This window comes from Juglans regia, chromosome 3 (assembly GCF_001411555.2).
Source record: "Juglans regia cultivar Chandler chromosome 3, Walnut 2.0, whole genome shotgun sequence".
NCBI lineage: Eukaryota > Viridiplantae > Streptophyta > Magnoliopsida > Fagales > Juglandaceae > Juglans > Juglans regia.
The window spans coordinates 30846181-30865667 of record NC_049903.1 but is presented as its reverse complement, the minus strand read 5'-3'; the positions used below and the strand labels follow the sequence as shown (position 1 = coordinate 30865667).

Below are 19487 nucleotides of genomic sequence, written 5' to 3'. Positions count from 1 at the left end.
CTTGAATTGTGACGCGTTGAGGTGCGTTTCTACGCTACCCCTTTGAGCATATCCTTCTCATATTCTCATTTTCTTTTTCCACAACTCTCTCTCTCTCTCTCTCTCTCTCTGCTTCTTCAGTACCTTTCCTAGAAATTAGGTTTTCGGTGCTTCCCAATTCCTCCTCAATTAGCCTCCTCATAGATCACCAGAATTCAATTTCTCTGTTTTCTTCACTATCACGATCTCTGATGACAAAGAAGTGACGCTCTTTCCGTGGTCGCTTACCATCTCATTCCATTTCTTGATTTCTGTCTCAAAGTTTACTCGAAAGTTTTAATCTTTGATCGACTTTTCGCGGATTTGACCAAGAAATTGCTGGCCTTTTTCCTCTTATTTGAGATTTGAGATTTGAGAGAAAGGGGGACTTTGGGTTTCGTTTCTTTCTTTCCCAGCGGATTTCCCCGATGGCTTCGATGGGCTCCTCCTACTGGTGCTACAGATGCAACCGATTCATACTGGTTCGGGTCCGTGCCAATGACACCTTCCTCTGCCCCGACTGCGGTGGTGGATTTGTCGAAGAAATCCGGACCCCGACTCGATCTCCGCTCCACCGGTTCCCCGCTGCCTCAGTGTACATCGATGACCCGCCCATTCCCGAACACAACGCCATTCCGAGGCTCCAGCGTAGCCGTAGGAATGGTGGGGATCGCTCGCCTTTCAACCCCGTCATCGTCCTCCGTGGGCCGGTAGATGGAGGCGGCCGAAATGAACCCGAAAGAGGGAATTTTGAGCTCTATTACGACGATGGAGCTGGTTCGGGGCTCCGGCCTCTACCCACTAGCATGTCGGAGTTCTTGATGGGCTCCGGATTCGACCGCCTCCTCGACCAATTGGCGCAGTTGGAGGTAAATGGAGTCGGGAGGTTAGAGCACCCGCCCGCGTCAAAGGCTGCTATTGAGTCGATGCCTATTATCAAGATCGTCGCGAGCCACGTTTCGACGGAGTCGCATTGCGCGGTCTGTAAGGAGCAATTCGAGCTCGATTCGGAGGCACGGGAGATGCCTTGTAAGCACATTTACCATTCGGATTGTATACTACCGTGGCTCTCCATGAGGAATTCTTGTCCGGTGTGTCGGCACGAGTTGCCCACGGATGTGCGTGTGAGTGGGAGCGGTAGGAATTCACCGGAGCCTGATGGAGCTCGAGACGAAGAGGCCGTGGGATTGACGATTTGGAGACTTCCTGGTGGTGGGTTTGCCGTTGGTAGGTTTACTGGGGGGATAAGAGCCGCGGAGCGTGAGCTACCTGTTGTTTACACGGAGGTGGATGGTGGGTTCAACACTGGTGGCGTTCCCAGAAGGATTTCGTGGGAGACGAGTGTGAGAAGCTCAAGGGAAACCGGTGGACTGCGACGTGCGTTTCGTAGCTTCTTATCATTTTTCGGTCGGCTTAGACCTGCTTCATCATCCTCTCGTTCGAGTTCTGAACCGGGGCTAACTCGTAGGAGGAGTGGCTCTAATGCGGTGTTTAATCGTTCGTGGAGGAGGCGCCGCGGCCATCCTGTGGCTTTGGATGATTCCACTCGGTGAATCTTGATTCTTTAACGTTGTATTCTTTGTTAAGTTTATCTATTGAGTTACCTAAATTGTTGCAGTAAGAGAAATTTTCAAAACTTGTATGTTGTATGATCTTACCTGCTGTACATAACAACACTTTGAAGAAGAGTTGAGGAATCTCTCTGTTAACAATTCCGTCAGAGAGAATTTTGGACTTGGCTGGCCATTAGATTTCTGACTGATGCAAGGAGAAGAAGATAGTTCTGCAGTTCGAGTAGGCCTTCGGACGTTGCAGAGGTGCTAGGCCGTGTATCTGTTCCTGTACTACTTTTAATCCCCATATAGTCCTACCGCTGGTTTTTGACATTTTGTTACAATCGTGAACAGTTATCTTTTTCTCTTAATGTATCGTTAGAAGCAGATTGGTATGTAATATTGGCCTTTTCTTACAGAAGTTCTTGACATTTTCATACGCAACATGGTCTGCTCTGGTGGTCTTGTCTGCTTTTGGGCGTTCTTGACTCAATATGCCAATGTTCAATAACAATGGGCCTACTTGCTGGGATTTGTCAGGTTTTGATTTCCTCGGTCCATGTAATTGGTTCCTTCGAGTCTAATGTGTATTATGATAGGTGTTTGGCTCACAAACGGGTAGTTAAGAATGGGACTATGGTCATTATTACTTTTAGGGATTGCAATGCCATTGAATGAAGAGTTAACGAGGAGACCATGTTGATCATCTTCGATTCAATAGCTTTCTGGAAACGGATGTTGGGTAGAATGCACTCATTGCTTATTGTTTGCATAGACGGGTTGCAGTACATTCATAAGACGACGTTCTTGATCACCGATACTAGTTGGGTATCTTTTATTTGTTTCATTAAACCTATTCTTATGATGAAGGAAGAACTTTGGTTGCCACAGGTCAGTTTTCATAGCGTATTGATGTGGAAAACTTGTGATAAAGACTTTTGTTTTTCCCCTTAAAGCTATTGTTACTCTATCCAAGAAATATGGCTCGACTCATGCAAGGTCATTCCATGTCCTTGCAATAAATGATAGAATATGCTGTTAAGCTTCTCCTCTTTTTAATGCTATGCAGTCTGGCTCTTGAATTTAAGCATCTCTTGCTTATGTTGGTTGGGTTACACCTTAGGCAGAGCCTGCAGAGGACTTCAGATTACATCATTGTACCAGCACTGTTGAAATTATAGAATAAGATGGGGGCACAAGAAATTATGTTGGCATGAGATTATAATTATTGATGCGCATCTTCTGTTAGACAACTCTCGTCTACAAAGGAATAAGGTGGGAATTGGAAATCTATATGAAACACTAGAATCGACAGGCATTTGCTTCCCCTAAAATGGGTCATGTGATCCAGTGTGGATTCGATCTTGAAGGAGCAAACCAACTTTGGTATACAGCTGATAACAAATGTTGAATTCATTTTGGATCCGAATGCGAAAAGTTATATGGGAAAGCGCTAGTCATAACCCCAAAAGATTAGTCAATTTATGATTTTTCTTAGAATCAATTATAAAGTTTAGTTCACCCAGTAAATGGCTAATGTGGGATTTAGTTGTGACTATTGTTATAACCTACTACTCACTTTATGCAAGAGGAATATGTGGGGTTGGGGTGTTACAAACTTCCCTTAAATTTTCTACATCTTCGTTGGTGCCATGTCATACACTTCCTAGTATCACTTGACTTGTTTTATTAGGTGGCTCTAGTTCCATGTGTAACAACCAATAGAAAGCACTAGTCACATCTATGTTATAACCTTAAAAAAAATCTAGTCAATTTGAAGCTTCCTTAGATTCAATTATAAAGCACAATTTAATGAGTAGCTAGTGTGAAACTTCGCACTCATGGCTACCTTTATAACTTACCCTCTGTCTTTTTTATAACTACATCTCAGACAGTATCAAGGAAAGGGAATTTTTGAATTAGTAAAGATTTACGTCTAGAATGTTTGGAAGGAGGGGAGGACAGCTATGCAGTTAGAGTTGGCCTTCAGTTAGAATTTATAGTTTAGTCATGTGGTATGCCTCCCAATAATACATATCAGCTTGCTCTTTCTCCTTCATAAAAATGTTGTTATTGAGCAAGTGACAATGTTCATCGTTTGAAAGATCTATGGAATCATGTATTGTTAGGCAAGGTCGAACTTGTAGCCATTTTCTTGTGTGCTCATCTCTTAGCATATTCTGAACTGCCTCTGCAGCTAAATGATAAGCATTAGAGCGGTATAAGAAATACGAGTGCCTTTCTGTGTAGGAAAAGCCACAGGTTGTTGTTCCCATTATGAACATTACTAGAAAATAAAATGCCAAACAAGGATATATGCTGTTCTGCGTATGGTTTGTCAGAGGTCTTTGCCGTCAGCTCATTTTTGCGAAAAGATATTCGAGTCCAAGTATTCTTATCTTTATGCTTTTCTTCTTAAAACTACCGTTAGCTCATCCATACAAAAAAGTGCATTAAATATGCGGGCGTCGTGTACTGCAAGCAGTTGATGCCATTTTTTGCAACCAGATAAACATTGGACCGAGCTTGAGGTCCTGTCTCTTTTGTTGGTATGCAGCGCTGCGCGTATCTGTATTTTGGGTACGTTTGAATTGGCATTACCGGATGCACCCATTTGAGATAATAAGTTGATAGCATACCGTTGTTTAATGCATAGAACATCATGTTTTTTTTGAAGTTCTGGGAAGAGAAACAAAAGTTGGAAATTGAGAATGCCAATAATACCGAGCAGCAGAGTGTGCAGCTGGTAAAACCAGTTCCTTTGATGAGTTATGATTAAAAAAAAAAACAGCAAAAATAATGGGAGCGGGACATAAGATCATATTATAATACCTTCATTACATCAGACTTTTGTATGCCCTTCATCTTATCTTGTCTACGTTCCATGTACCTCAATTATCAAGCTTTCTCTGAAACCAGGAATCTTAATCGATGGAGTCTGTGTTTTTCATGCTCTTTCGAGTTTAATAGATATTGATTGCTTTTTCCCTTCTGTGAGCATCAGCGAAAGTATGCTAATGCTCTTCTAAATACCAGTTCGTGAAAATTTCAGAAGTTGTGGATGTTTCGGCCATGGAATGAAGAGCTTAAAGACTTGTTCATATATAAAGTAAATGAATTTTTCTACTCATCATTCATACATTACATACCACACACCAGCTTTGAGCTCCAGTCACCCATAGTTGAATCACAGCATGAGTAGGAGTTCTGCAAAGCACCATAAACGTTGGTTCATTTCTTAAAAGTAATGGCGAAAAAATTTACAAGAACTTGCAACACGTTGAGCATCAAGCAGTAAAACCACCTCGCAAAAAATGAGAGGTTGGTTTTCTTGGATCAAAGGGGTTGGGACCCAGCCTTATCCACAAAACAGCAAGAATCTTGACGTGGCCTTATCCAAGTTGGGCAAGCAAAACCCTGTGAAAACACAGCAAGTCAGCCAAACCCTTGGTATAAAAAAACCTTGCACCGTGTCATTTTGACATCCAACAATTCCAACTCTCCCATCTCTTCCTTTTCAACAGTGCAGAAGATTTATTAGAGTTAAACAAGATGGTATCGGTAGCTGCTCTTAAGCCCATTTTTCCCACAAAAGCGCAGAGTCAATCAGCATTTGCCGCTAGCCCTTCTCGCCCTGTCTTTTGTGCTCCACCAGCACAAGGTGGCTCAACAGCAACATCGTGGAAAAGGACTGACATAAACAACAAGAAAAGGGGATTATCAACTGTGGTTGCTGCTGTTGGAGACGTGTCCGCAGATGGCACCACCTACCTGATTGCTGGTGCTGTTGCTGTTGCCCTCCTTGGAACTGCCTTCCCTATCCTCTTTTCCCGCAAGGACTTGTAACTACACCTTCCTCTCTTATTGCTTTAGTTTTTGGGATTTCCCTCCCCCCCACCCCACACCCCCCCATTGAGGTCTGATATTGCTGGTTTCTTGAATTGATTTCAAACTTGTAAATTTTAATCAAGATGCTTATTGCAAAAATGGGACCAAAGTAAGGTAAAAGATGTTTGAAACTTGGGATAGCAACATATTTTACCTAATAAAGTTGTATATCATTTTTGGTATTGTGATCCAATCACTTTATTGTATATCATATTTTAAATGATTATCGTTTGAGCAATTGATATATGAAGACATTTATGACTAAAAATGACAATCTAAAGTTACTACTCGTTCAGTTTTGTTCCGAATACCCTTTGATATGTGCTCTTTTATATAACAGATGTCCTGAATGCGATGGAGCGGGGTTTGTCCGGCGGGGAGGGGCGGTACTGAGGGCAAACGCGGCACGTAAGGACCAGACACAAATCGTGTGCGCTCGTTGCAATGGTCTTGGCAAGCTCAACCAAATTGACAAGTAAATGACCACCGTACTATATACCCTCTCCTCTTATTTTTCGCTCTGTAATTCAACCACGACCTTCGCTCTTAAAAGCTATGAGGTCCCTCCTTGGAAATCATGTATTTGTCGTAATAAGCAAGGCAGATATTTGCAGGATTGTAAGCAATATAATGATGATGTATATCTCCCTTCCCTTATTTATTTCCTTCAATTAATTGTTTATCTTGGTGTTCTTTGGACTCTGGAATGCACGGTCTTAGTGACCATGATTATAGGAACCCAATTGCAAAGGCATTAAACTGATAAAAACCCAATGGCCTGCAAAAACTCGTGTGCGCGCGCGCGTGTAAGTCACTTTTATCTGCATAATGAGCTGCCTATGTCCTTGTTTCGTCCTAGGCCACAAGATATGATCCCTTGAGATATTCCATCCAAACATGATTTACTCGGCAACCTAGCTAACTTCCATAGAATCGTGAAGGAAGCATCACTGTGAAGGGGGAAAATCCTTTGGATTGGGCTAAAGGTAGGGCCCTGGTTAAAACTCAGATCTTAGGTCTGGGCTAGATCGGGCTACACAAGGCCCAGGTACATAATATGGACTGGGTCAAATGGTAGCACCTGGGTTAAGGCTTGGGTATAAAACTCGGGTCTGATCGTGTTTACATCAAGAAACAATACAGGAAATGCAGGCAGGGCTTAAAAGGAAGGAGTATAGCATTCAATGCCAGACGAGAAAACTTGCGACAGTTCACACCCAGCATTAAAAAGATGGAAAGGCTCTAAGACAAGATAAACGCTGCATTCAATGCGACCCAAGGCTCAAACAGTACTCAGTAGCACTAAGCACTTCATAGCTCGACGAACTAATGGCAAAAGGCTAGCTCTGCGAGTTGACAGCATGAATATATGATCTCCTGTTATGTAGCACTCCACTATCGTGGAGACCAGGTCGGTAAGTATAAATAATACTATCTGCAGCACATAGGTAAACGATCTAACACAATCATAGTCAATATCAATGTTTTGAATACCGTACCGGATGGCGTACCGGTCAAGACACTGGAACGAAATATTTCGGTACCGGTACCGTTTCGTGTACCGTTTCGGGATAGTCGATATATGAATAAATTATATATATAAATATATATAACAATTATATTCTAAAATAATAGTTTATATATGAATAAATTATATATAAATACATACATACATATAAATTATAAATAGTTTAGTCTAAATTGGGGGTCAAAAAATAAATTTGTAGTTTGAAAAAATGAAAAAAAAAAAAAACACAGGCCGAAATATCGCCGGCAATCGAAAATATATGAAGATGAAATTTAGGCCGAAACGGCCGGTACAGTCCGGTACGGCTGGTATTTTGGCCGGTATGGAACATATATAGTACCTGTACCGGCCGGATTGCCGAAACGAAAAATTTCGGCCGTACCAGGCGGTACGGTACGAAATTAAAAACATTGGTCAATGTACTTCATCTTCAACCTCAGCACCATACTGACTTAAGCATCGGAGCATCAACGGATCCCGAGGTCCCCCTTTGTTACTGTGCAGGTGATCGCACGAGCATTGACCGAGTGAAATTGTCCAGACTCGCGAAACACGACATCAATAATAACAATGAAACAGTTGAAACTTCATGAGATATCACCAATAGGAAGGGGTAAAAAACAATCACAGACAAACTAACGAAACGGTCCTAACTTCGGATTATCTCAAAAGTGTCGCTTGCATGGTTGATTTTATTTGTCTATCATCTACCCTCAAAGAAGAAAATCTTATTCAACATCTTTAATTGAATATGTGCAGGCAGTCAATGAACATTTTTACTCGTGTGAGCTCACCCTCCATTGGTTTTCTAAGGGAGACTAGCTGCTTTTCTACTTCAGCTAGCGTACCAGAGACCACAACCATCTGATCCTGATTCTTTATTGAATAAACCTCTAATTTTTTAAGGAATATTTGAAAAAGAAGATATGCCAACTTCCACACACCTAAGTTATCTGCATCTATGGACTCCCAATTTCTATATTGGTGTCTTGCTTTTTATTATACTCTGCAAGTTGAAAATCTCCGGTTTGTAGTATTCCTGTGTGGAGTACATCATTATGATGAGCAATAATCTGGCATCATTATTCCCAGACGCCTAAGCAAAGGCGCATTAATGAAGACTATGAAGTTGCAGGTGCAACACACTTCATCATAAGGCATGTGCTATTACGCCCCTTTCATAACTAAATCAATTCTTAACACTGTTTCAGATTGTAAGTTGCATATTGATTGCAAGTGTTGGTTTGCTCTGTTTATGTATATTTATTATTGGCACACGTATTGGTTTTGGGGGGTTTTTTAAAGGAGGTAGGTGGTGTGCTTGAGGTTCATACGCCCACATGATGGGGTTGGGGCTTGGTTCACCAAAAAGAAAACAAAGAAAAGGTTACTGTGAGGTGGGGGTGAGTGATAATGGATGCTAGGAAGGTGTAAATCTGAGCAGCAATAAAAAACTTAGAAAGAAAAAAAAGCCTAAAAACTGAAGGAAAAACATAAAAAGTGTAGAGATCATCAGGGCTTTTGTTTTAATGGCTATTGCATCCGGTTCCTCCTCCTAAGCCAACGGGCCATTAGTTCTAGTCTTCTAGAAGCGCCATTAATTATAGTTGGTGCAGCTAAAAATTCATTACTCCATTAAATTTAGATTACAATTTAGATTACTGGTATATATAGCTACGAAAAGATTAGATAAAAATAATCTTATAAATTGACGTAATTTTATGTGATCTGTTAGATCTACTTTACAATAAAATTAACTTTATAATATGATAAACCACATCAATTTATGATATTATTTTTATGTAATTTCTATAACCAAGCTTGACTTGGATGAATTAATCTTAATTGGTTTTAGAAATAAAACTTATATAATAATATATAAGTACCATCCTGATCAATCGATCGCTTGCTTAGAAACTCCTTAACCAACCAACGTGATTGATCTCTCTCTATCATCAACCTGGTACGTTTGGTTATCAAATTCATCTCAACTCATCATTACAATTTTTTTAAGTTTCAACACAAAATATAATAAATAATTTAATTTTTTTTAATCCTAAAATAATAATAATAATATTAAAAAATAATATTTTAACAATATTTTATCATCTCAACTCAACTCAGTTTAACATCTAAATGCAATCATGTCCATGAAAGTCATGAACAAACCGTGATACGCGGTATGGTGAAATTAGACTGGGAATTAGGCGTTATTGATTAGTAGTATGCTATTTATTTTAAACATCAATAAAAAGAATATAACTCCATTCCCTCACATTTAAATCTCGACTCTCTTTTGGGGACATTCTAATATGAGAAATGTTATTTACTATCTCTTTTACTATTATCATCCAACCATTCCACGATATAGGATTAAATTGTCAGAGACTTTTTGTTATGTATCATCTTTTTTTAAAACTTTGTTATGTATCATTCGTGAGCCAATCATTTGATGTTATGTTAAGAGGTATTGAGAGAATGATAGTAAGTATGATAATGAATAGAATTTTTCTTCTAATATTAATCTTGACTTTTATAACGAAGCAGCAATATTTTTATCACAAGTTGTTCAACCTTGATATATAGGTGTGGGATGTGAAAGTGAATAGTAACTGATACATAGAATTCTTATATATATATATATATATGTATGTTTGTACAACCTTGAAAGCTGCCTTGCTGCTTCAAACTCTCTGTCCGAAGTTCAGTTCACTATACTCCCTCACCTTCTCAAAAGAGAAAGGGAGTGAGCAAGGGAGATAAATGGGTTTGTCAGTGCCAAACATGAGATTTTGTTTTTTCACATTCACAGCCATTCTTGTCCTTCCTCGACTTGCAGCAGGCACAACCAGGCACTACACATTTAATGCATGCGCCACTGCCATATTTGTTATCTTGGCACCTATATATGTATATATTATGTAGTTATATGTTATTTATTTCTTCAAGTATCATGAAAGATTTGAACTATATATTGTGTAGATCACCATGCAAACTGTCACACGCCTGTGCCACACCAAAAGCATGGTTACTGTAAATGGACAGTTTCCATGGCCTTGCCTTGTGGCTAGGAAGGGTGACCATCTTCTTATTCAAGTCTTCAACCATGTCGAAAGGAATATCACTATTCATTGGTATATATATCCTCTAATATCATATGGGTATCAGAAATTAGGATTATGAACAAGGTTGGCTGAATAAATCAAAGACCACAAGGTTAGTGACATAAGGCTTTGTAATTTGGAACAGGCATGGAGTTCGACTGCATAAAAGTGGGTGGGCAGATGGGCCTGCATACATAACTCAGTGCCCTATACAACCTGGACAGAGCTATGTCTACAACTACGCAATTGTAGGACAAAGAGGGACTCTGCTTTGGCATGCCCATATTTCATGGCTAATTGCTATTATTAATATTATCTTGCATCCTTAGTAACTAAGTTTCCTAGCTAACATAAGGCAGAAACCTTAATTGCAGGAGAGTGGTTTAATACAGATCCTGAGAATATCATCAGCCAGGCCCTCCAAACAGGTGGAGGCCCAAGTGTCTCTGATGCCTATCAATAGCCTCCCAGGACCGTTGTATAATTGCTCAGAAGGTTTCATTTTCATTTTCTTTAATACTAAACTGTTTTGGTCGAGATAATATATTTTGATATCAAGCTGAGTTTGCTTTAGTTTTCTGTTCTTTGATTTTGCATATAAGACTATACAGATCAACTGCATATAAACAAAATGCTCTTTGGCAGATAGATTCAGGCTGAAGGTAAAAGATGGGAAAACTTATCTTCTCCATTTAATTAATGCTGCACTCAACGATGAGCTCTTCTTCAGTATTGCAAACCACACACACCCTCACAGTTGTTGAAGTTGATGCAGTTTATGTCAAACCCTTTTGAGATTGATACAATTCTCATAGCCCCTGGACAAACCACAAACGTTCTTCTCAAAACTAAACCTCACTTCCAAAATGCCACTTTTCTCATGCCTGCTAGGCCATATGCCACAGGCCTCGGCACCTTTGACAACTCCACTGTGGCAGGTCTCCTTGAATACGAATTTCCATCTGATTTCCCTCTTTCCATAACCTCAACTCAGAAGTTCTCACTCTTCAAACCAGCTCTACCCCAACTCAATGACACTTCCTTTGCTGCAAACTATACAAGCAGACTTCGCAGCTTAGCGAGTGCTCAATACCCAGCTCATGTTCCATAAAGTGTGGAAAAGAGCTTCTTCTTCACAGTAGGGCTTGGAACAAACCCTTGCCCGGAAAACCAAACACGTCAAGGACCCAATGGGACAAAGTTCGCAGCTTCGATCAATAATATATCCTTCCCACTTCCAGCTTTAGCCCTCCTCCAAGCCCACTTCTTTGGACAATCAAATGGCGTTTACACTGCCGATTTTCCTAGCAATCCAATCATTTCTTTTAACTATACAGGCACTTCCCAGCAGAACAACCATACCAGGGTTATCAACGGAAACAGAGTGGTGATTCTCCTCTTCAACGCCAGTGTAGAGGTTGTGTTGCAGGACTTCTTGGGGCAGAGAGCCACCCTCTGCATCTGCATGGCTATAATTTCTTTGTTGTTGAGCAAGGTTTCGGGAACTATAATCCGGACAAGGACCCACTTAAGTTCAATCTTATTGACCCGTTGAAAGAAACACAGCGGGTGTACCTTCTGGAGGTTGGCTTGCAATTCGGTTTCAAGCAGACAACCCAGGTGGAGAAAAGCTGTACACAAATACATCTACTTAATTCAATCCTAGTTGACACACAAACACCGTATAACTTCTTATAGGCAGGCATGGAAGGGATATTCTTTGAACAACCATGTTCTCTCTGCCGTTGGTTGCTAATTCAATTTCAAGAGCTGTGCTACGCATCAGCCAGAAGCCGCAGCACATCTCACATGTATATATATATATATAATATATTTACTCAATGCATTGAGTGTGAGGCGGCTTCAGGATGATGCGAATTTTTTTTCTCAATTTCAATAAAAGATATTTGCATTAATTTTTTATTGATCGATTCTACTCTTTTCTAAAAAGAATGCATGATGCTTGCACAACATCTAGCATTATTCATTTATTTTAGTTCATTTATCTCTACAAGGAGAAACTCGTGATTGGTTTGGTTATACAAACTAAACTATCTCATATTATTTCATCTCATATGATTATTATAGCCTTTTCAAACTCACACATAAATATAATAAATAATTTAATTTTTTTAAAAGTTAAAATAAAATTAATATTTAAAAATTATATTATAATAATATTTTTTTTAATTTTTAATTCTCATCTGTAACCAAACTAGATTTTAGTTTCTTTCATTCCTTTCTCATTTTTTATTGGGCGGAAAAAGTAAATCAAGGGAACTCATTTAATGGTTTGTGCAACAGGGGTATGGATAATGCATTGCCATTACGATACACACATGAGCTGGGGTCTAAGAATGGCTGGGGTTGTATTATATGGAAAGCATCCCAATAAGAATGTTAAGAACGTGAAACTAGAATAATTTTATTCTCAAAATGACTTATTGATTATAATGATACACTGCTGATTAAATAGATATAGGAAGTCAAACTAAATATGGAAATAAACAAATGTAAGGAAATAATTGATATTTACAAATCAATGGAAATAACTGATGATTCCTTGGCTGATTTTGTGCAAATTGAAATCCTGAGAATAGGATTTGATTGTGTTAATACTCCCCCTCAAGTTGGCGCATGAAGATCCGTAATGCCCAACTTGCATAAAAAATGATGAAAAAGTTCTCTGCCTAACGGTTTAGTAAAGATGTCTGCAATTTGTTCATGTGATGACATGTGGACAGCAGTGAGGAGTCCAGACCGGATCTTGTCTCGAATAATGTGGCAATCAATCTCAATGTGCTTGGTGCGTTCATGGAACACAGGATTATGGGCAATGTGCAGAGCAGATTGATTATCACAGTGCAAACTGAAAGGTTCAGGATGAGGAATACCAAAGTCAGTTAGGAGTTTTTTCAACCAGATAAGCTCGCATGTGGTGACGGCCATGGCACGATATTCAGCTTCGGCGGAAGAACGGGCTATGGTCGTCTATTTTTTTGTGCGCCATGAAATAGGACTTGTGTCGAGCTGAATGAAAAAACCAGTGGTGGAGCGACGAGTGGTGGGACAGCTGGCCCAATCAGAATCAGTGTAGGCTGTAACATGTAGAGGATTGGAGGACGGAAAGAAAATGCCTTGACCTGGGCTGCCTTTGATGTAGCGAAGAACACGAGTGGCGGCTTGCATGTGTGGAAGGCGACGAGCATGCATAAATTGACTGAGGATGTTCACAGCGAAGACAATATCAGAACGAGTGATGGTCAGGTAGATGAGTCGGCCCACGAGTTGTTGAAAGGCACTCAGATCAGAAAGAAGGGGACCATCTTGATTGGTGAGTTTTAAATTTTGTTCCATGGGACCAAGTTGGCCACTGTCATTCAGTATGTCAAGAGCATATTTTCGTTGGTTAAGGAAGATGCCTTTTTTAGAATGAGCAACTTCGAGACCAAGAAAATATTTGAAGGGGCCAAGATCCTTAGTTTTGAAATTGGTGGAGAGAGCACGTTTGAAGACCTCGATTTGAGAGATATCATTGCCAGCAACCAGGATATCATCGACGTAGACAAGCACAACAGTGATACTCGTGGTGGTGACTAATGTGAACAAAGAGTGATCTGCTTGAGATTGAGTGAAACCTGCATCAAGAAGCACAGCGGTTAGTTTAAAAAATCAGTTGCAGGAGGCTTGTTTGAGGCCATAGAGAGATTTGCGGAGACGGCAGACGTGGGTCTCCCCCTAAGGACAATATTCGAGAGGTGGTGTCATGTACACTTCTTCATCAAGATCACCGTGGAGGAAGGCATTGTTGACGTCTAATTGGTGGATGATCCATTGTTGAGTGGCAGCGACAGCTAACAAATACCGGACAGTAGTCATTTTTGCAACGGGTGCTAAAGTCTCATGATAATCGAAACCTTCAACTTGAGTGTAGCCTTTTGCAACGAGACGAGCTTTATATCATTCAACTGAGCCATCGGCTTTGAGTTTGGTTTTAAAGACCCATTTGCAACCAGTGGGTTTTTTTCTAGGAGGGAGGGGCTCAAATGTCCGGGTGGAATTGGCTTCAAGGGCACGTAGCTCATTAGACATTGCTTCCCGCCAATGAGAATAACTAAGAGCAGTAGAATAGCAAGAAGGTTCAATAGAAGTGGTGAGAGCATATAAATATGTAAGATGAGAAGGAGAAAAACGAGAATAAGAAAGAAAATCAGATAAAGGGTGAGCAGTACCTGAGGTTGATGCAACGAGTGATGATGCCGTGGGCCCTGCCGTGTAGTGTCGGACAAACATAATCCTGGAGATAAGCTGGTCGAGTAGTAGTGCGACGAGGACGAGTGGATGGAGGTTCTGGGATAGAAATAGGCAGAGAGTCCTTGGTGATAGGAGGAGGAGAGGCCGTGGTGATAGGAGGAGGAGAGGGAGGTGAGGTTGGTAGAGGAGGTTCGGGAACGGGTAAGGGAAGTATAGGGAGAGGTGAGTGAGAAATATCTGGAAGATCTTGAAAAGGAAAGATGTCTTCATGAAAGGTGACATCACGGGAAAAAAGGATGGTTTGGGTGTCGAGGTTATATAGTTTGTACGCTTTGTGATTGTTGGGGTAGTCAAGAAATATACATTTTGAGGCACGAGGAGAGAATTTATCTCGATGAGCAGCGAGGGTTTGAGCGTAACAGAGACAACCAAAGACACGAAGATGAGTATAGTTTGGAATAGTGTCAAAGAGAAGTTCAAAAGGAAATTTATTTTGAAGAGTGCGACTGGGTGTTTGATTAATAAGATATGCAGCAGTGAGCACACATTCGCCCCAAAATTTGAGGGGTAAGTGGGCTTGGAAATGAAGACTACGAACAATATTTAATAGGTGTCTGTGTTTTCGCTACGCAACACCATTTTGTTGGGGAGTTTCAACACAGGTACGTTCATGAATAGTGTCGTGATTATGAAGATATGTTTGGAATTTGTGCGAAAGAAATTCTTGACCATTATCAGTGCGAATTTTTTTGATCGTGGTATTGAATTGATTTTGGACAAGGGCAAAGAAATGCATAAGATTGGTATATGCTTCAGATTTATGACGCATAAGATAGAGCTAAGTGGTACGGGAAAAATCATCAACAATAGTGAGAAAATAATGAGAACCACAAATGGAAGAAGTGTGATAACCACCCCAAATGTCACAAAATATTCTATTAAAAGCAAAAATACTTTTATTATCATTAGAGGAAAAAGGCAAACGTGTGTGCTTAGAACGAGCACAAATATCACAATCCGAGACAACATGAGAATTATTAAATAATTGAGGAAGAAAAAAACGAGAATAATGACCTAGGCGTCGGTGCCATAAGTCTTTATTAGTAGAGGATTGCACGGAAAAAATCAGGACGTTGTTGGGCCGGTACACATAAAGCCTATTGCAAAAATCATCCGCTCCAATCAGCCGCGTCGACTGTGGGTCCTGAAAGAAAAAATTTTTAGAGGGAAAAGATAATGCAATTTGTGTTAGTGGTGAGCTGAGGGACAAACAAGAGATTAAAATGAAAATCAGGGATAAAATAGACATTAAAAAGTATAAGGGAATGGGATAAGTGACAAGTGACAAGTGCCGATACCCTTAATAGAAAGGGTATGGCCATTCGGGAGTTTAACCGAGAGAGAAGGGGGGGGGGGGATTGCAGATCGACAAACGCACTTCGGTCGTGGCACATGTGGGCGCTAGCGCCGCTGTCCATGACCCAATCTCGGTGGCTATGAAAGGAGACGGAAGAGGAAATGGCATTATCGACGAAGTTGGTGGAGATGGATGTGGGGTTCAGCAAATCCATCAATTTTTTGTAGAGTTCCGGCGTCAATCCAAGAAGAGGCGACGAATCGGCGGAGGAAGAGACTTGATTGACTATCGGTGCTGAGCTAGGCGGTGGTTTGCTGAGAATGGAGGGGCGCGGCTTGGATCGTTGGTCTTGTCCAGATGGGTAGCCGATAAGCCTCCAGCAGCGGTCACGGGTGTGGCCCCATTTGCCTCATTCGGTGCAACGAAGGTGGCTCCGTGGGTTGCTGGAGGTGGCGGCTGCAAACACCATGGAATCCGATGGCAGTGGGTGGAGCTGAAGGAGGTGCTTCTATTCTTCCTGAAATAAAATAGAAAAAACCTTGGTGATGGGAGGAAGAGGGTCCATAGCTAGGATTTGGGTTCTGAGTTGGGCAAAGGAGTCGTTGAGGCCAAGGAGAAACTGGAAGACACGCTCATCATCAGCTTGTTTTTGCATGTCTTTGAGATCATTGATGATTTGAAGGTAACTTAATTCATTCCAAATTTGTTTGATGTGGTTGTAATACTCATGGATGGAATTGGTGTTTTATTGCAGAGAGGAAAGCGCGCGCTTGAGGTGGTAGAGACGGGCGTTGTTGCCGTGGTTGAAACGCAACTGGAGGTCAACCCAAACATCGCATGGGTTTGTGTGATATTCAAGAGAGTTGGCTAGAGATGGACTGATGGAGTTCAAAATCCAGGTAAGGACCATGTCTTTGGTTTGGTTCCATTGTTTGTATTCGGGAGAACTAGAATTAGGGGGTGGGAAGGGAGCCATCGACAAAGCTGAGTTTATTCTTGGCATTGAGTGTGCGGGTCATGGCTTTTTGCCATTTTGAAAAATTATCTCCTGTAAGGAGACAAAAAATAAGGATTAGGCTAGGAGAATCAGAGGGATGGAGAATATATGGAGAGGGGACATCGGTTAGGGAAGAGGAAGAAGAAGGGGAAGACATGAAGGGTTCGGGTTAGGGAGGGATTGTGTTTAGGCTGTTACCATGTTAAGAATGTGAAACTAGAATAATTTTATTCTCAAAATGACTTGTTGATTACAATGATACACTGCTGATTAAATAGATACAGGAAGTCAAACTAAGTATGGAAATAAACAAATGTAAGGAAATAACTGATATTTACAAATCAATGGAAATAACTGATGATTCCTTGGCTGATTTTGTGCAAATTGAAATCCTGAGAATTGGATTTGATTGTGTCAATACAGAAGCTGCCTCCTCCACCAGCAGATCTTCCCAAATGTTGATTTCACAAATTCTGGATCAAAATCTCTGATTTCTTCGCAGTGAACTTAATTGGAATAAAAATTTGAAATTATCAACTTGTGGACGGGTCCTATCCGTGCCGACCACAGCCCATTTGTATTAAACGGGTGCATCGTTGTAATTATATGTGTAGTTTGGAGAGTAAATGAAAGGTTTGGTAAGATCAATAGTTGTATGTGTTTCCAATTCAAGCAAGTAAAATTGTTGGTAGAATTAAACCTCTCTCTCTTCGTCTCTCCTCAATCCCCAGTGAACCCCTACTCCTCTATAGAGTCTTCCCCTTACTGTTAAAATCCTAGCTCATAAGTCATAATCGAGTTACAATCTCCACCTGAATTGGAAATGGATTTCCTGATATCACAAACTGAAACTCTCTCATGGCAAGATCTCAAACTAGAACCTACAGTGAAAGAAGCAAATAAATAAATAAATAAAAATCATCAGAGCTAGCATTGGTAGGGCATCTAGTTGCAGCACGCCCTTTAAACAAACTTGCAATTCATGCAAGCATCAAAACTGTATGGAATTTCATATTAAAACTCTTAATAGAAGACCTGGAAGCAAATTTGTTCTTATTCACTTTACAATCTTCTCAAGACAAACACAGGGTTCTCAACCAAGCCTCATGGAACTTTGAATGACACTTGCTCATCCTTAGACCGTGGCCACCTAGTTCTACATTGCAGGAAATTCGTCTAAACAACTCAACTTTTCTTGTGCTGATACATGGCCACCCATTGGACCATATGACTCATGATAATGCTACATGTATTAGAAAAGCTTTGGGCAACTTACTAGAGGTAGAAGAAGATATCCAATTCGGAATTACATGTAGGAATTTATCAGGATAAAAGTTGAAATTGACATCACCTTTCCACTGAAACAAGGTTTCACTCTCCCAAGAGCCTACAACTTAGAGACTTGGGTTTCTTTCAAATATGAAAGGTTGTCGGGTTTTTGCTATGCTTGTGGAAGATTAGGTCATTCTCAAATTTTCTACACTTTCCTAAAATCTATTCTCACAAATCTTCCTTTCAGTCCATGGTTATGAGTTGAGAACCCTAACCTGCCAATATCTCAGACAAACCCACAAATCCCAAGCCAATCAAAAGAACCACATTTGACCCTCTCCACTAATCGGTTCTCAACAACTCCCCTTCAAAGCAAGCCCCTTCCACCGCATTATTTGGATCTCAACATCCCTACCCTTTAGCAAATTCTTCTAACTGGAGCAACCTTATCAGATCCAAATATAACAATTCTCAACAAAAAAGGCAAAGGGGAAAGTAAAAATGGTTGAAAAGGCACAATAAATACTAGAAAGAAATTTCGCAAAGTCTCAATCGATGGAACTCACTTACGGAAAAAGCCATGATAGCATCGGTTTGGCTTTCAAGAACCTATTGTCATTCTAGCAATCGAAAATCTCTCGGTACTTGGCGATTCCGATGCACTTTCTGGAAATCCAAGGAAAGGAGCTACTGTTGCACAATATTTACTCATCTGAATTTAATCCACCAGCACCAACCATCTCCAACCCGATCCAAGAGGGGTATAATTTTTTTCACTATTAATCCTCTATCATCATCTGTCAAGGCAAAATCAAATCTCCCATCACTAAAGGCTAATTATGTCTTCCAAGCTTGGATCGTTTCGGCACCTCAAGAAGGGATTTTATCTCCCTCAACACTTACGAAGAAGCCTCCCTGGCGTTCACAATGGAGACAAGTACATCGACAGTACAAGGTTATCAAGCACAAGGCTCATCTCCTCTCGGCCCATCACAGTGACTGTGAGCCCATTTCTACTTTCTCGAATTTTATTCTAAAATGTTTTTTTCTTAATAAGCAAGCCTAGTCAATTACCCTTCCTAAACCTAGTAGTCCAAACCGCTCAAGCCCATGGGTTATGCCAATAGTCACTCCCAAAAATGTCATTCGCTCCAATAGCCCACCTTCATCCATAGAAGTAGAGGCAAAATTGCAATGATATTGCTGCAAATAACCGGGAGTCTTGTGCATTCTAGTTGATCTTCTAAGTGGAGGGAAGTGTAAGGTATTATTTAAAGAGATGTTAGAAGCTGATAGAGAAATAGATGATGAAGAAATGTTAAGAGGATGGAGGATTGTATAAAAATCAAAGAGTATTAAAACCAGAAACTGGTTTGGTAAAACTGGGAGTAGAAAGATTAGAAGGGAAAGAAAGGCACAATATTTTTAGTGGGATTAAAACTCTGGAAAGGAAAAATCGATTCATGAAATATAACATTCCTAGAAATAAAAGGTGTTTGAGATTCCAAATCAAAGA

General features: G+C 40.4%; 2 protein-coding genes, 1 long non-coding RNA gene and 1 pseudogene across 3 annotated transcripts; 3 read left to right on the top strand and 1 right to left on the bottom strand.

Annotated features, from left to right (window-relative positions):
* Positions 1–42: 42 nt before the first annotated feature.
* On the top strand, positions 43–2314 carry LOC108979935 (E3 ubiquitin-protein ligase RDUF1-like). Its single transcript, XM_035688651.1, has one exon. The coding sequence runs from the start codon at positions 447–449 to the stop codon at positions 1569–1571; it is 1125 nt and encodes a 374-aa protein (XP_035544544.1). The 5' UTR covers positions 43–446; the 3' UTR covers positions 1572–2314.
* Positions 2315–4620: 2306 nt separating this feature from the next.
* On the bottom strand, positions 4621–4967 carry LOC118347902. The gene is made up of 2 exons (XR_004801057.1): positions 4876–4967; positions 4621–4778 (listed from the first exon to the last, which is right to left on the bottom strand). It is a non-coding gene; the product is annotated as an uncharacterized LOC118347902 (long non-coding RNA).
* Positions 4968–5031: 64 nt separating this feature from the next.
* On the top strand, positions 5032–6151 carry LOC108979943. Its single transcript, XM_018950746.2, has 2 exons — positions 5032–5413; positions 5800–6151. Exons 1-2 carry the CDS (start codon positions 5124–5126, stop codon positions 5936–5938), a joined length of 429 nt encoding a protein of 142 aa, XP_018806291.2. The 5' UTR covers positions 5032–5123; the 3' UTR covers positions 5939–6151.
* A 3818-nt stretch (positions 6152–9969) lies between these two features.
* LOC108979934 lies at positions 9970–17161 on the top strand (annotated as a pseudogene).
* Positions 17162–19487: the final 2326 nt, after the last annotated feature.

What these genes read in the sequence shown, in the direction of transcription:
- LOC108979935 (XM_035688651.1), top strand. Translation starts at nt 447, where the DNA reads ATGGCTTCGATGGGCTCCTCCTACTGGTGCTACAGATGCAACCGATTC.
- LOC108979943 (XM_018950746.2), top strand. Translation starts at nt 5,124, where the DNA reads ATGGTATCGGTAGCTGCTCTTAAGCCCATTTTTCCCACAAAAGCGCAG. An exon ending in CTCTTTTCCCGCAAGGACTT is followed by an intron (nt 5,414 to 5,799) that starts GTAACTACACCT and finishes TTTATATAACAG; the next exon opens with ATGTCCTGAATGCGATGGAG.